This window comes from Lonchura striata, chromosome 6 (genome assembly GCF_050655825.1).
Source record: "Lonchura striata isolate lonStrDom1 chromosome 6, ASM5065582v1, whole genome shotgun sequence".
In the NCBI taxonomy this organism is placed as follows: Eukaryota; Metazoa; Chordata; class Aves; order Passeriformes; family Estrildidae; genus Lonchura; species Lonchura striata.
In genome coordinates this window covers 34619587-34637341 of record NC_140708.1, presented here as the reverse complement: position 1 = coordinate 34637341, position 17755 = coordinate 34619587, and the positions used below count along the sequence as shown (strand labels likewise).

Here is a 17755-nt window from a genome sequence, read left to right as displayed (position 1 = left end):
CGGCTCTCGGGAGCGGGTTTGGGGAGCGCGCCCGGGAACGGCTCTCGGGAGCGTGGTCCGGGAGAGCTGTCCCCGGAAACGGTTCTCGGGAGCGGGTTTGGGCAGCGCGCCCCGGGAACGGTTCTCGGGAGCGGGTTTGGGGAGCGCGCCCCGGGAACGGCTCTCGGGAGCGTGGTCCGGGAGAGCTGTCCCCGGGAGCGCTGTCCCCGGGAGAGCTGTCCCCGGGAGCGCGCCCTGTGAACGGCTCCCGGGCGCGCGCGCCGCCCCTCACGGCCGCGGCTGACCCCTCCGCGCGCCGCCGCCCCGCCCCGCCCCGCCCGCGCAGCTCTCCCCCCCCCTCCCGCGCGCACGCGCCCGCCCGGCGCCGTGACGTAACCGCCGTCCTCGCGAATCGGAGCGCGAGGAGGGCGAGGCCGGCGCCGCTGGTTGGCTGGCGCCGCCGCCCCGCCCCGCCCCGCGGCCGGCGGCGGGGGGGACCCGGATGAGGCGGCCCCTGGCGGCCGCGGCCGTTAAACGCCGGCGGGGCGCGGGCGCGACCCCCGCGATGGCGGCGGCGCGGTGAGGGCGGCGCGCCCGGGGCAGCGCGGAGGCCCGAGGATGCCGCTGCTCTACGTGATCCTGCTCTCGGCGCTGGCCGGCTGCTGCCTCACGCTCCTGCTCCAGCTCCTGATCGTCTACAGGAGGAAGCCCGAGCCCCCCGGGAAGGACGGAGCCTACGGCGGCATCGTCTACGCCCGCGTAGCGCCCGAGCACGGCCTCAGGGAATACCTGCAGGGCGCCGAGCCGGCCGGCGGCCCGGCGTCCGCGGAGCCAGCCCCCAGCCCGGCCCCGGCCTCCGCGCCCGCCGCCGCCCCGGGCCCCGAGCCCGGCCCCAGGCAGCAGCAGCAGCCGCCGGAGCCCCCTCCAGCCCCGTCCTCCCGCGAAGAAACGTGCCACTTCCTCAATGCCATCTTCCTCTTCCTCTTCAGGGAGCTCAGGGACACTGCCCTGGTCAGGGACTGGGTCATCAAGAAGATCAAGGTGGAGTTCGAGGAGCTGCTCCAGGCCAAGATGACGGGGAAGGTGCTGGAGGGGCTGAGCCTCAGGGAGGTCTCTCTCGGCGATGTGCTGCCTGTCTTCAAGTCCGTGAAGCTCATCCGGCCGGTGGCCTGCAATGAGGAGGGCTCTCCCGAGGAGCTGGCCTTTGAGGTAGACCTGGAATACAATGGTGGCTTCCACCTGGCCATCGATGCCGACCTGGTGTTCGGCAAGTCCGCCTACCTGTTCGTGAAGATCTCCCGGGTGATGGGCAGGCTGAAGCTGGTCTTCACACGCCTGCCCTTCACACACTGGTCCTTCTCCTTTATGGACGACCCCGTGATACTCTTTGAGGTGAGGTCTCAGTTTGAAGGGAGGCCCATGCCCCAGCTCACTTCCATCATAGTGAATCAATTCAAGAAAGTAATTAAGCGCAAGCACACCTTACCCAATTATAAAATCAGGTGAGTTGTCCTGCGTCCTCAGCATTACTTTGGGTGGTGTGCAGCAGAATTGCTGCTTTGCTCTTAATGGGTATTTAGCACGTAATATTGCTTGTCTGTTGGCAGGAGCTTTCCTGAAAGGAAGGATCGTTTTCCATTTGTAACAGGTGAAGAAGCCCTTGCACAGTGAGGTTGTTACCCTCATCTGGGTGTAACTAAGTGGCACAATTAATCCGTATGAAAAGTTTGGGGATCTTGTCAGGTGTGTGACAGTAGGACCACGATATCCCTCTTTGGAAGAGGTAGGAGGATGGCTCCATGGAGAGTGTGTGTGTTTGGAGTGTCCTCCCAAGCTGCTGCTGCTGGTGAGCCACCAGGGCAAGACTTGTGGCTGATGCTTACCTCTAGAGGTGAGATGATTATTACTTAATATAAGAAAGGGTAGAGTTCACTGTCTGGGGAATATTTTTGAGATCCCGTGATATAGGCAGTCTGCTTCTTTTCTGGTCTGCTTAATTCCCTCAGTAATTTTGGGGGAAGTCTGAAAGTTGATAAGAGAACTGTCACTACTGTGGTAGCTAAAACTTTGAAGGACCTTCTGGGTTTTTATGAAACGTGCACTGATACTTCTATAGCAGAAGTCACAAATGACATATTTGCTTGGTTTCTATTCTCTGATATTGATACTTAATGCCTTGCCACTGCTCAGGGTAGTGTCTTTCCTTTCTGTTGTGTCTTATCCCTCTTAGGGTACCACATTTCCTTTCTCTTTTGTTTGTTCTTTTTGGCTTTTTTTTATGTATTAAGTAAGGATTTTAGGTTTGTTTACAACATTCTTCTGCAATAAGCTTTTTCCTTGAAATTAATGAGAGATGACTAACTGAAAATGCCTGTTTGAATTTTGAAGTGTAATTAACTTTGTAGTGGTGTAGTTTTTGAAGACTGAAAATTGCTGGTTCCCCTGCAATTGAATTTATAAGTGCTCTCATGCAAGTGGATTTTTAAAATATCCAAGATTTGGATAATTCTGACATGACAATAAGTAGTTTTTTTGAGAAATGTAGTGGTTCTTTCAAGGTTTGAGGTACTGAACTGCTCTCCAGAAGAGAGCAATCCCTGAACAGCAGGCAAGCTGTCACAGCAGGTTTGATTCCTTTCTCTTACTGTTTTGGAAAGTGTGAAGCTGTAAAGTGGAGAGGAGCCTGAAGGAGAGGTTGGGATAGCGCAGTCGTGGTGCAGAGTCAGCACTCTGAGCACACCTAGAAAGAACCAGTGAACTTTGCCCTCCTAGACAAGTTTTGGGGTTTCCTGTACAACCTGTGATAGATTATGTGCTCCTCCCCTCCAGCAGATGAAGACAGACATCTTCACTTTGTCTCTGAGAGATGCACATGGACAGTGGGGTGTTCTCATCATTTAGTTGGAGATAGTCAATTTTCCAGGTGTTCCTCAAACTTTCTGCCTCCATAAAGAATAAATGAGGCATGTGTGAGGGACTGGAAGGGCAAATAAGGTAAGAAGCAGAGTGAAACAGAAATGAGAAGTGTGATGATAGGAGGTAACTGACACTAAGAGTGATATATGAAACATAAATAATTATAAAACTAAGAAGAATTTAAAGTTAACTTAAAATGCTCTCTGTGGTTAAAGAAGTTGGGAATCCATGAATGCTTCAGAGGAAAATGCAGTATCATAGCTGATTTTCCCACTAGATAGTGGGCTGGTAGCCCACTGTGCTCAGTGAAAGTGTCCAACTCTGCTGTGGTGCTTTTGTCCTTTACATTTTATGCCACGTACTGAATGTGTCATTCCAACCCCACATGTTGTGAAGGGGACACTGAGGCAGGACAGAGCTCAATGCACATTAGTGGAATTGTCCTGAGGAAGGAAGGTTGGCTCATTGGTGTCCCAGCTGTCCATAACATGGCATTTAAAGCTTCAGGTGGGAACCTTGAGCTGTCCACAGGGGCCCAAGGTTCTGTGGAACACAGACTAAAACTACAAATCCTTCCCCAGTGTGTCCAAGCTGAGTTTAGGCAGGTGAATGCCCAAACTTGGTAACAGCTGAACAGTGACAGTACACTCTTAGGTGATGGCAGAACTGAGAGTGCAGGTGTTACTAAAAGCTGGTTTGGAAAACCAAGTCCCTTGCTGATAAGAGGCAAAAGTTAAACAGAATTGTAAGTTTACATTGGATTTGGGATTATAGTATGCTAATGTATTTTTTAGCAAAGAATATGTAGGAGAAGGGAGCTTCACAACTGCTTAATAACCTTTTACCTTACTTAAAGTTTCTTTGCTTAAAAGTTTCTCATCTACATGGAATGTGATTATTCTCTCCCAGTTTTTTTCCTATTGCCTAAATGTGTTTAAGTACATAGTATTTGCTTCCATGTGTAGTTCAAAACCTTTTTGACGTCTCCCTACTCTTGCTCATGTAACTTTGTAAATAAAACTTTGAATAACAGTGATTGCAACTTTGTAAACAAAAGTACTTGGAGTGTGGGGAATTCTCTCTTCGCCTGGTTAAAAAGACACTTTGCTACTCTGTTGGCTTCCACATTGAAGCCCACAGAAGAGTTTCATCTTGTTTCAAGGTGTTAATTAGTGTTTGAAAGGATGCCATTTTCCTTGTGTTTTGTATTAGGCTTCTAGAGGTTATTACTGGGTGGTGAATGGCATATGAAGAGAACTTTTGCCTGTAGTTGATTTTGAACATCCTATAACTAAGTTTGTGTTGCAAATCCTGGCCTCCTCTGTTAATCACTTACAAAACACTGTATTTAAAAAATGTATATTCATATGTGCACTGTCTGTTGCTATAGCCAAATTACTACACAAGTACTTTGTATTCTTACTAGTTAGGTACAAAATTTATGCAGCACAGCAGTGATGAGTATGGTCATATTTTGTATGATCCATTTCTACAGACTTTGTGATCTGCATAACTGTACCTTGAAAGTAGGAAAAGGCATTTTGCATTCATACTGCACTCCTAAGAGTCTATAGGGAAAAGCAGTGTAGCCTAGTAAGTGCATTTAAAGTTTGTCTAGAATTTTGTACACATTTTTCTCCATAAAAGCAATTGTCTACTAATTGAAAAAGGAGGATTGTGCTTTATGTCTAAACTAATAAGTAGTAATTTGTGTTTTATTCTAATAGCATGTAATCACTTTTCTCTGTCTCTTTAATAAATGTGTTTGTGTCTGTGTTTGGCAAAACACCCTATTTTGTAGCTGCTGTGCCATTGAATGGGAATTGCTGTCTTGTGTGGTAGAATTTGAGGAAATCCCTGGATGTAAGGCTATTTGTAAAATCTAGTGAATGTAGGCTGGGTTATTTCTGGTCATAATTGATGAAGGATTTATGCAATTCTGTTGATAATAGCAATAGTTAAATTTTTGTATCTAATGTTAATGTATTTTTTGCTTTATAATAGAAATGCAAACAGCTTTTCTGCAAACATTTTGGTATGTCAGAGCAGTGTCTTGTTCAGATGTGGGAAAAACCTAATACAACCTTGTTTTCTTATAGGTTTCTTTTAATAGACTAGGGTGGTGAATGCTATCAGCACAAAGTGAAGTTTATTTTGTGACATGAGTCCAGCCTTTGATTTTTCATTGTATGCACTCAAACAGTTCTTTAATGCTACAGACACTGTTCATGCTGGTTTTAACTTTATCATGTCCTTTTAACAGTGGCTATTAAAGTGGTTAATAGGATTTAGGGGCACAGAGTAAGGACTATTTCAGGTGTCTGTCTCCTTGCTTGATGGTGCTGTTGCAGTAGTGATGGGCTCATGTGTGTTAGTTCTTAATGAGCTCTACCTTGCTCATTAACCTTTTATTAAGTTGCTGATGGTGACAGCCTTGCTGTGCCCCCACTCACCTCAGGCTTATCAGTACACTGATTGTACTGTGTCCAGCATGCTCTTAATAGTTGGGTGTGTATTTTTGCTCTTTTGCACAGCTCTTGATCTTGCCTTTAGATTTTGGAGCGATTTGGGGTTTGGGTTCCTTCTAGGCAATAAAAATACACTTTGCCACAATGAAGATACAAAGTGTATATGTAAAGTCCTTTTGCCAGAATTAACTTCCTGGTGTTTCTCAAGCAATGATGTAAAAAAACTGACAGGTGCCTTTTTTTTTTTTCCTTAAATTAAACACCTCACAAGTTCATCCATTCAGATTCTAAGCAAACCACGTGTTGCTTACTTAAGCAGTGGGTCAGTTCTGTATATTTTAGGAACACTTTGTTTCTTGGTTTGTTACATTTAAAAACCCAACTATTTTGTATTGATGCTAGTCTGCTTTGAGAAATGCTGTTTGCTTTATTTTAATACATGCTACCACAGAGGGGAATAACATTCTTTTCTTTGGAAGTATTCTCACAAAGCATTGCTTCTACTATTTCTGTATTGGGTGTTTAGATGACCTCCTCTTGCTGCTTCCAGCATTAATTATCCTTAGAACTGATCATTTGCAATATATTTAGTCATGTTAAATAGTTTTATGCTTTATTTGGAAGCTGGAGCTATACTGTATTTCTCTGGGAAGAACAATTAAACAAGCCTATTTTGATTTACCATTATAGAATGCATTTTGAGAGTTACATAGTAGTTTCTTATTTTTGGCAAAACTTAAGCCTAGAAGTAATGTAAATAGCTATTGATTTGAAATGTGTTTTACAATAGAAATTACTTCATAATGAGGAAATGGAGGTATTGGAAAAAGAATAAAATTTTAAATAGCATGTATTATTCATATGATGAGGCAAGAGTACCAGAAATAACCAGATTTTGGGACTGTGATCATGTCTTTTCTTCAGAGACCTTTCTCTGTAGCTGTTGCAAAGGGAGGATTTATTTTTGAGTGGATTTCTACAGTAGTTGATAGGGATCTCTCACTAGTTAAATCTGTAAGACACTCCTGTTTGAAGTTCTCATTTCTACTGATAGGAAAGATGGGTGGTTTGTTTGTTGGTGCTATTTATTGGATTTTTTAATGCCATGCCTATTTTAGCGACACAAATTATCTACTGTACAAAAGTATTAAAAAAAACCCTCCAGGATCTGAGTCCTGTTCTGCTCTGCAAAAATTGATGGTAAAGCAGCACTGTGATTCTCAAGCTGTCCCAGAGATACTGCCCTGAATGATGCCAGCACAGACTGTTTTGCTCATTGCAAAGTGATGATAATTTCACTCAGTGGATCTGTCTGTAGTCAGTAGTTCCATGCTTGGAAGATTATCTTAATAGTGCACAAGCAGTTTTACTTTGTCTTACAGTAATTGGATAATGGGTCTTAGGCAACCTGACACAGAAAGAGCACAACCAAACCTCAGAACAGCAAATATTTTAATTTTTTTTTTCCCAAGGGTGCTACATGTAGAAGGAAGATTTTGGTAGTGCAGAGCTTTTTACTGGCTTTTTTTTCGGAGGGCTCCATCTCAGGCATACATTATTTCTGGAGGGTCACTAAGTACAAGTTTCTTCAGATTGTATGAAATTATATGGTACAATGGCTGTGTGTATATCTTACATAGCTAGCAAGTTCAAATCCATTTGTTCTAAGGGTTTTGAAACATTTTTAGTCATCTTCCCCGTCTCCAGCACTTCATGAGTTTTCACACTGGAAAGACTGAATTCTGAAAGAATGCCAGTTTGAAACTTGTTCATAGTAAAGTCAGAAGTAATGAGTGACCAGCTACATACCAGACATTTCCCAGCATACAGGTGGCATTCTTTTCAGCTTAAGAGTGAGCCTTTTTCTGTGATTAGTCAACAAATTCTTTATTTTCCATTTTCTCCTACAAAGGTGAGGAACTAACACATCACTGACTTGAGATGGATTAGTGAAAAAAATGGGAGACCAGAGGTATGGGACAGAAAGAAAATCTCAGTTGGAGGGAGTGATGGATGAAGATACAAGATGAGGGAATACATTTTGGTCATTAGCATCTGCCTCTGCTGCAGATATAAATCCAATAGGCATAATTGGTCTGACGTGAAAACAGGACCTCCTTCAACTTTTCTTCCTTGCACCAGTATATAAAATACTGTACAATAATACTGTAAAGAAAATTACCTGGTTTAATCTTTTGCTGGTTTGTATTAGAAGTTACTTGATCTTAGTTCTGCAGTGAACTTTCATGTGGATAAAGAGTCTGAAAAAATGTGCTAAGATTTATTTAGTACTTGATGGTGTTTTGCATGCATCAGCATTGAGACCACATTTTTGTTCATCTGAACCCTGACCTTGAACTGATCGTGCTACTCAGTGAACACAAATATGGATATTTTTATTCAGTTGTCCTAATTTGTGTTGCTTTCAATGCATTTAAATAAATATGAAATAAGCAATAGTAGTGTTATTTTTTAAGGGTAACTTTTTTCAAAATATAGATCATATAGGAGTTAATCACTTTACTGAACTGTAGGCACCTAAGGAGTGTGTGGAGTCTAAGAAATGTGAGGATTTGGTTCTGAGCTTGTCTGCTGGAGCAGGGAGGTGTGTTCAGGCTCGGGAATTGGGCTATTCTGAACCACCTTCTCCAGGCTGTGTTATGATTTTTAGAGTCTGTGATAGATAGTATGGTTTAATTATGGAGATTAATTCAAAGGAAAGGACACAGAATTTATCTGTGAAGATATGTAGCTAATACAGCTCTCAGTAGCTCATTGGGTGTAAAAATGTAGGAGGTTTTTTTTTGTCAAACATATTTATATGTATTAAATGCATGACAAAGTTAATCCTTTATTGTCAAATGGCACTTGATCAGGAAACTCTTAAAAGCAGCCTGGTAAGGACAGTGGGTTTTAGTGGGGTAGGGCAGTGCAGTGCTGGTGAAGCTCAGCCTCAAGCTGCTGGATTCACTATTGCAGCTTCTCCTTTCCTGTTCTGGCTTTCTGTGGGAAACTGCTTATTCTGCATTCCTGCAGAGATGACCCAAAGTCACCCAATATGCTCCTGTGTTTGCAGTTCATGTTCACACTTGTTTGAACATTTGGGTGTTCTTGATATTATTTTTTCTTTAGAGTATAGTAAAAGATTTTAAATGCAACACTTCTAGAATTCATAAGCTTTATTTAGCAACCCACATAGGTAGGTTACATTAATAGATAATTTGTGTCACCCCAGTCTGTTAAAATCCCTGTGTTATGGAACTACAAAAAACTTTGCGTGATGATCTCAAACCATCTTTTTGTCCAGAAAACAAGCAATGATCCAATGTGATGATGAAGATTGCTACTCCTGCCCAGAGCCATTTGAGTACATCTGATTCCCTAAGCACCCTTCTGTTTGGAAGGACTCCTACCCTTGTGGAGCCCTGCCTGAGTTCTGTGGCCAAATACAGCTCTGCGAACTGCCAGGAGATGCTGAGTGTAGCAGAGAATAAAAGAAAAGAAAGAGAGGGAAAACCTTAAATTTTAAATTTTGTGCGGTAACAAATCCCTGAGTTGGGCTCTGGAGAGCTGCTTGGTTTGGGTTTTTTGTTTTTGTTTTGGTTTTTTTTTTTTTCCCCTACTAGCTGCTCTAATTCATTTTAGTCTTAAAGCTATTGGGTACAACTTACCTTTATAACATCTTAATTCTGCTGTTCAATGCTGCTGGAGCTCAGCAGAATGGCCTGTGAGCAGCAGTGTCCCCAGCCCTCTCCATTAAAGCTGCTTCATGAGGAACTCTACTACAATTTTTGAAGGCCTCCCAGATGCCATAAAGCTCTGAAATAGTCTGAAATAGAGTGTATTACAGTGATTAGCTAGTGATAGCTAATCAGACTGTTACACACACTCAAAGGCAGTAATTAATTGCCAGATATGACTAGCATAAAATTAAATTAGGATAATCATTTGGGAATTAATTTTTTGGTAGTTTTTTGTTGCTCTGGCTGAAAAACTTATAGGGACACTTTGAGATGTAAATTCAAACCCATTATTTCTTACTTTCTCTCTTTTAAAAATTGTCAGATGATATCTAATGGAAATCATAACACTTTGTTTCTGACTTTCTTTACTGAGAGCTAATGCTTAGGCAGGATATTTTCCTACATCTGTGTCAATGGCAACATAGTTATGAAAAATGCTCACTTAGAAGTAAATGTGTACAAATATTAAAATATACTTTTGTAGTGGCATTAAGTACAAGATTATGTGGTGTTTGCCAGTGAAATGAAGATAGTAATACTGGTAGTAACTACTACCACATATGTAAAATGCTTTAAATTGTACTTAAACCTGTGAAAAATATCCTGTCACACAGGTTTTATATGCACTGTCTTAAAGGAAACCCGTTGAGTAGTAAAAATTAAAATGGACCTTTTAATGAATGTCACTTGTGTAGTAAATTGTTTAAACCATTATTAAAGCATTATTCCTGTTTGCCTGAGCTGAAATAGGAAGAGTAAAAATGGAAGATCCTAGTCTGGTGGTGGCATGGCACTGGGCTTGCTGGTGGTGTTTGGATCACCTGTGAAGGAGCTGGCTTGGTGAATAGTTCCTAAATAATTAGCATGGGGAAACTACTCCAGAAACTTCAACAGTTTTGTGGGTTTTGTTGTTTTTTTTTTTTTTTTTCTTTTAAGAATAACTGCATACTTGCTAACAAAATTTGGTGCAATATGTTGGAAGAAACAAAACAAGCCTAATGTTTCCAAGCAAAGAGCCCAGTGAATTGGAAAGAGAGGTGGGGTGGGAATAGCAGTGATAGGCAGCAGTTTTGTTCTAAAACAATTCTGCAAAAACTTAGATGGTTTTTTCTTTTCCTCTGTGCCTCTGAATGAAAGGCAAATTAGCAAAAGTATCCAAATTCTATTAAATGTAATCACAAGTCTTAAGTGTAACGTGCCATGAGTGATGCAGGATTTGGACAGTGCAGGAATCCTTCCTGTTAATTAATTAACCTCACAAACCCTTCCTGTGTTTGATTGTCATCAGTGGTGCCACAGGTCATGTTCAGACTGAGCTTGTGTGTTACCTGATCCTGTTTACAGTGTGGGTCTATTAATAAAATGCTGTGACTTGCCTGTGGTGTCATCTTTGCTTGGGGGACAGCTGGCATGGCCATGGTGTGTCCCTGGGTCCAATTGTGCCCTCCCCACCACTGCAGCCCTTGAGTTCTCTGCAAACCAGGCCTATAATGACTGCTGCTCACAGCTCCAGGGTGAGCTGTCAGTCATCTCAGCTTTGAAAATGCCACTGCTAAGCCTGGGCTGTGAATTGGAGCATCTTCTGCCAGAAGTGACTTGATAAATGTAGATTGAGGAGAAGCTTACACAGTTTTAGCAATTTTAAAACTAACTGGAGGAGTGAGGATAAACCTTGGGAAGCTCTCTTGCCTAGAATTCACAGCAGATAAGAATATTTTTTCATTTTTCGTTTACAGCTGTCGGAGACTGGTTTCAGCAGTAAGACAGTTGTTTTCTGTCTAAGCAGCCTAAGAGATGTCACTATATTTCATGTGGATATAGGCTAGGGTTTAAAGCAGAAGATTAAAACTCTTCAGTTCAATGAGTGAGTTGTGTTCAGAGCTTAGACTTCTCATAGAACGTCCTTATAGAACATCATCTTTTTGCTCTAACCAGGACTGCAGACAGGTGACCAACCTCTAATCCAGCTGGCTGAAGGTAGAATTTTGGGGTGGCTTGGGTTTTATTTACTTTTTTTGTATGTGTGCTTTTTAATTTTTGTTATTTTTTTCCTGCTGCTATTTTCCTTGAATGCCTAAAAGCTGGTTGCTAAACCACACCTACTTCTTTCAGCTCTATGTGAACATAAGCACATTCTGTATTTTCTGTCCCATTTGGAGCAAAGCCACAACAATTCAGGCTTTTTGGTTAGACAGGGAAATTTTGTCTTTATCCTGTCTGAATTACAGCTGGATTTTCATCCCTTAATTTGAATCAACAGAACCTGAAAACTTAGGGATCAAACAGACATTGACTACATTGAGTTAACAAAGCTGTTTCAGTATTTTTGGAATTTAGAATTTGAGAAGCTAGTGTTCCTGAAATGCAAAAAAGTTTGCACATGTTCAAGTTGATCTGCTTTGTGCTGATAAGAAGTTTTGGTAAGATTTTTTACCTGTGGCTATTCTAATACAAGCAGTAAAACCATATCATTAAGACTGTCCATGTTGTATTTGCAATTTCTGTCATGTAAGCAGGAAGAAATCTGATCTTTTTTGGAGAAGTTGCTAGACTGTTTGCATTAATTATTGTTCTTGTGGAAGTCAGGAACAAATTGAAGTTTGAGAAATGTCTTGTCCCAAATGTATGAGTCAAGATATACCTCAGAATTACTAAGAAGAAAGACGACTATTTTAAGAACCTGGAAAAGTGTGAAACTTCTTTGAAGAAAAAAAAAGACTAGTAAAATCATTGCCTTTTTTTTTTCCTTTTGAGGTCATGGTTAAAAAAAAAGACTGCTCATATATTGAGACCATGTGTGTTTGAGCCTCCTACATGTGTGTGGCAGAATATCCTGTAAGATAGTGGGTGGATTACTAGATCTGATTTGTAGCTTGCCATAAAACTTCCTAGAAAATAAACACCATCTTATTGCAATGGTTTTTTCAGTCCCTGAGTGTGAATACTGATACATTTCAGCAGCACTGTTCCTTTAGAAATTAGTGGAAGCTGGAAAATTGTTTTTGTAAAATCTATAACAATCTATAGAGAAACCAGTACTGCTACTATTTTTTTGTTCAAAATAAGGATAAACCTCATTTTTATATCTTCAGTGTGAAGAATCACATAAACTGTTTACATTATAATATCTGACTAGTGCAAATGTTAGCTGATAAGAACTTTAAAATCTTATTAAGGTGATCATGTCTTTTTAGGAGTGGATTGTAATATTTTTGAATTTTGTAGATGTAAAGCTTCATCTTAAATTACATGCAGTGTAAGAATAGATTACTTCTTTATATCTTAAAATATCTGATCTCAATCCCTCTTTGAAATTACTTGCTTTACTTGTGTTTCTGACTCAGGTGAAAAGCACAATCTAAAAATGACTCAAGTCTGTTGTGTAGTTAGTTGAACCTTTTGATTAGTCCCCAGACTGAAAATAAATCCAGCAGTTATTCTTTCAATAGTATTTTAGATACAAGAATCTTCACATACAGTAGCACTTGCAATATTGAAATCTTCTAAACACAGTCTCTCTTTAGATTGTGATAGAATTTTGCTTAACATTCTGGATGAAAATTAAGACTTGCAATGCATTCAAAGTAGCTTTATGGGGAACATGCTTGCATTTTTGGTTGATTGATTCTTCTGAGGTTTAAAATCCTTTTGCTCTGTATTAAAATTCAAATGTTCAGTTAATGTAACTTAAAAATTCCCAAACCTGAAAAAGTTTTATCTTCCTATCAATAGAGTAGTGCTGGGATTCATATCATACAAGTGTTTAATGTGGTCTTAAACTGATATTCAATAATTTTAAACACTGTTTTAGATACCAAACTTCTGTTATAAAACCAGAGAATAATTTAAAACTTTTCCTGAAACTTATTCTAGAAAAATATTGCCACTTCTTAGCAAAAGCTCTACAAAATCCCACCTCCTCCTGTTCTTAGAAATGATCCTGTAAGGCTTTCTACTTCTCCAAATAGGAGATGAAATACTGAGAGCTTTTGAATTTTGTTTCTGGCTCTGTTTAGCTCTGAACAATTGTTTTTGTTTTTTACCATGATTTTGGATAGTCTTAACTGATGCAATGAGCAGACACAGAAGCATATGGTTATCATACCTAATTTTTTTAGTTCTCAATAGATTTCCTCATACAACTAAAAATATCATTAAGTAGGTACAGAGGCAAGCAGTTTATTTGGGGATTAGGTTAATTAAACTAAGGTATAAAAGACTTCTGTCCTCTTTTCTGTTAAAAGTTGGGTAAAGGACCACACAACAATCATCACAGAATAGTGAATTTAAATTAAAGGGAATGTAGGTCAGACATCTTTAAAATTAAATTACCAAATCCAGACTTGTTCCAAGTAGATGAGTTCTGCCTCCCTGAACTGCCAGCTAGAAGGGAGAATTCTCCCCATTCTGGGACTGAAAGCACTCAGAATGAAGGGAAGGAGCTTGATGTGCTCGGGATTTTTCTGGATACACTTTTGATCTAGACTTTGAGGGAGTGGTGGTGAGAGGGAGTGAGTCACTGAAGAGCAAAGGAGCCACTGAAGTGACTCTGAAGTCTGGCATGAAGGGAGTGTAGAAGTCCTTCACGTCAAGGAGACATTGCCTGCAGTGGCTGGAAACATTTTTGCTGTGCTTTGTGTATGGAAGGGCTTAGTGTTGTGCTATTTTAGTGTCTACCTTTAATCCTATATATTAATTCAGTAACTTTATCTTAATTACTTTCAGTGTAATCATCTGACTAATTCCTCGTGTGAAGGAGGAATTTTTGCTGTTTGTATCTTGCAATATTTAAGAAACGCTCACTACGCTACAGCTTCTTTTAAGTGTTATCTCTGTAGTGTTGGGTTTTTTCAGTTGCTAAAATGTCACATGAAGTTTGATTGATGGATATTCCTCTTCACATTAAAGCTAAGTTTTAGCTAGCTTTTTCTTAGGAGTGTGCTGTATGAATTTCAAACCTTTGGATGAGTAAGATGAGTTTGTGGAAGGACTCTGGTAATTCAAAAACAAGTTGAAAAGGCACTATAAGCATTCAATAAAAAGCACTTTTAAAGACTTTCTGCAGAGAGAGAATCCATTGCTGGCCTGCTGCAGTCCTGCCAAACAGGAGGAGAGGGATGATGGCTCTGTAAGAGCGTGTGCTCTGCTTTTGAAAGGTGGGGAAGTTCACAGGCTTTTCCTACCATGGGGAAAAAGATGGGAGAGGCTGTGTGTGGTTTTACAACATGAGGGAATGGTCCCACCCTGTTAGCAGCAGTCCCCATCTGGGTCTGTGTTAGTTCACCAACTCCCAGTGGGAAAGTCTTTTCAAATAAATAGTGTTGCCTTGTACTTAAATATTCCGACAACTGTTCAATTCCCTAGTATGTAATTGAAATCTACAGGAAATAGTAATTTGTCCAATGTTTAATTTTGGAAATGCACAAACTCTCTGTAAATTAAATAGATAAGTGCTGTGATATAAATTTGGAAGGCTTCAGAGCAGCACTAAAACATTAAAAATGCATTTTATGAGAGATATTCAGCTCTTTGTATGTTGATAGCGCCAATGGAAATAGGTGACGTGTTCCTTTTTTTGCTAATGATTTTGCAATTTAGTTGCGATAAGAATGTGAACATAAGTGCTTGTTGAAAATTAAGCATGATGTTGAGACAGCCTTTTAATCCCGTGTTTGTAGAAAATTTAAGTAGTGCTGCACACAGTCCTCCATGCACTGCTAAGTGTTTTATATATTAGTGTATATGACTGTATTGGTATTTTAGAATTAATTCCTCTTTAGTTCATTTTTATATAAATTTTTTAAAAGGATTTTGAAAATAGAAATCAAAATTACATTAACATTGTCTTAATCTAGCAAGTAAAACAGCTTTTTCTGGGGATTGTTTCATTATTCTGTGCTGCAGCAAAGGCTTGCAGTGTGTGTTGTACTAAAACTGTTCTGAAGTCACTTGAGGATGATGTTTTTAGTTTGAATGTGTAGGTGGATATGTCTGCATCCTTACTTGAATATTTCAGTCTGTTATTTTGCTTTTCTGTTCTTACTTTTAGCATATAAAATAGATTTGTCCAAGTTTGTGTTCTTGTAAATGGCCTGCAGGATGTATGCATAGGTAAGCAAAAAACCTATGAAATACCAACACTTTTAGGCATGATATTTGCAGAAATTGGGAGAGCTAATGGTAACCCACTGAATCCTCTCCCTTTGTCTTTTTTCCCTGACAGAATTCTTGTTTCAGTAAGCCACTGAAACTCAGAATGATTGTTGTTAGTTTGATGCTCCCATGGAGAACTAGAATAGATTTGGAAGCACATGTATTGGCAGTTGCTGGTACTAACTGAAAAGCAGTTTATTAGTGCTTAAAAATCTTCAAACCTACAAGTACCTATTCACTCAAAACTTACTATTATTTTCCGGTGTGCTTGCCTAACTTATCCTTTTCCACCTAACAAAATCCTGAGTCTGTATCTTGAGGGGTAAAATCATTCCTAACAGGAGCAGAGTGCCACTTGTGCTTACAGTGAGAAACGTGAGGTGGGTCTGAGTGGGGAGGTGACCAGGCCCTGAAGTGGGACAAAGTCATGCAGAATGGAAGCAGTGGTGTCATCTTGGTGGGTTTTCCCCTACCCTTATGATGCTTGCTGTTACTTTATATATTCAAGAACTACAAAGGAAGACTATGAGTAAAGTAACAGATCAGTCAGTACTTGAACAAGGCATATTTTGAGTTAGTTGTTTGTGGTATACTCATAAACCTAAACCATGGCCAAAGTTATTTAATAGCCTCATATTCTTCATGCACCAGACTTTTTAAAAAATGTATTTAAAACTGACTATTTTTATGTCACATATTTCAAAATGGTTTTCTTTATGAAGGAGTTAATGGGGGAGAAACTTGGAACCAAATTAAAGTTAGAAGTTGAATTGGATTTCAGGAAAATAGCTGGAGTGTTGAGTTGTGTTTATTCACAAAGAGAACAAAAGAAATTACTTTCTCATGGCTCTGTAAGAGGCTGTTGCTCGTACAGAACCAAAGTGTCTGGAATCAGAGCATGGAGCTCCCTCCCAAAGTGTGTGCTGACAATTAAAGGATGCTTAATTATTTATTGGAGTTTCTGAAACTCTTCAGTTCAGCTCCATGTGACTGTTTCCTGAACATATTGTGATCTCTGAATGTGACAAGCAGATGCCTCTGATGGTTGAGCAAACAGTGCTTATGAAAGAGTTCTTTCTCATGAAATGGCAGAGCCATCCTGCAGGCTGTGCTGCTCCTCTCCTGCTATTTGTGAGTTTCCACACAAATAATTGCTGGGAGGCTGCATCAGTGACAGAGGATGGAAACCAAGGCACAAGGCAGTGCTGGGAAACGAGAGCAATAAAGACAGAAAGAAGGAATACCCTGTAAGAAGTTTTTTTTTTTGTTTCTAAAACTTTAGCACAGATGCTGTGATATCATTCTTTGTGCAGGGTTGTGGCCCTTGCTGTTGGGATTGCCTGTGTGTGTCAGCCATGTGATGGGGCTGCAGCTGTGCAGCCTCTCCCCCTCCAGATCAGGGCTGTGTCCAACACCAGAGCACTATCACTTAAAAACCAAACTGGTATTTATAACTCAGCATTTTCTAATCAATGAGAGAGAATTATGTGGTGAGATAGTTGGTGTTTTGCACATGTTATCTTGAACATGAACTGCTTTTCCTGTGAATCACATGCTGCAGTGAGGGAAATAAAGCTCAAGAGCAAATTTTTAAAATACCTGTATCTTTATTCAAGAAAACCGACTAAGAAGAGCCACTTCAAGTTTTTTACAAAGTGAGAGAAGAATCAATCTGTGTAACTAAAGTGAACTGTTCATTAAGGTGTACCAACAGTACTCTCATAAAAAGTTTAAGCTTTAGGGTCATAGCATATTTTCATCTTTCTATGCTGTGGTGTTTATGCAGTTCTTAAAGACCTGGTAAGATATTTACTCCAGTAGGACTCTTGTGTTAAATTACGTTTGCAATCATAAAAATACCATGTGATTTTTACCAGCTTCCCACTTCTTAAAAATTATCTGTGCTAGTAAATGCAACTCAGTCTATTTCTGTGAAGCAATTTTTGTTTGTATTTCCCAGTCTGCTGCATTCAAAAGGCTTTAGTAGCTCCTACTCATTCCTTTGACCAATGAATACATAGGAATGGCAGTATTTCTCTTTTTAAAGAGTGTTAAAGATTCATTATTGTCTTGTTCCCTTTTTTATATTTTTGTGTGTTCATGTTGTGTAATGTGAATTAAGGGAAGTTTCTTCTGTGTTTTTCAGGTTCAAGCCATTTTTTCCATGTCAAGTATTGCCAGCTGATGAATATGAAGATCGAGACCTCTGTATACAGGATTTTCTGTTGACAGAAGGTCGACTAAAGGTCACATTAATTGAATGTACAAGGTATATTTTTGTGCACTTTTGCTCATTCTTGACTAAGCAAGGGCCTGTGTTTCCTCAGTTTGTAGTAATTATAGTTGTAGGTTAGTTCTGATTTGCAAAGTGGCAGCTTTGGTGTTATGATTGCACTCTAACCACAAAATGTACTTTTCTTGAAGTAAAACTGAACAAATGAGAGTTGCAGTTACTTTCTTGAGGCACTTTGGGTTTGTGTGGGGGCAAGCCTTTGC

General features: G+C 40.2%; 1 protein-coding gene across 1 annotated transcript in view; it reads left to right on the top strand.

Moving 5' to 3' along the window:
* Window positions 1-511: 511 nt before the first annotated feature.
* PDZD8 (PDZ domain containing 8) overlaps window positions 512-17755 on the top strand; it is a 51894-nt gene continuing 34650 nt past the window's right edge. Inside the window, exons 1-2 of the mRNA XM_031505283.3 lie at window positions 512-1481; window positions 17406-17528. Coding sequence (XP_031361143.3) covers window positions 598-1481; window positions 17406-17528 — 1007 coding nt within the window. The 5' untranslated portion in view covers window positions 512-597. The remainder of the gene's footprint in view (window positions 1482-17405; window positions 17529-17755) is intronic.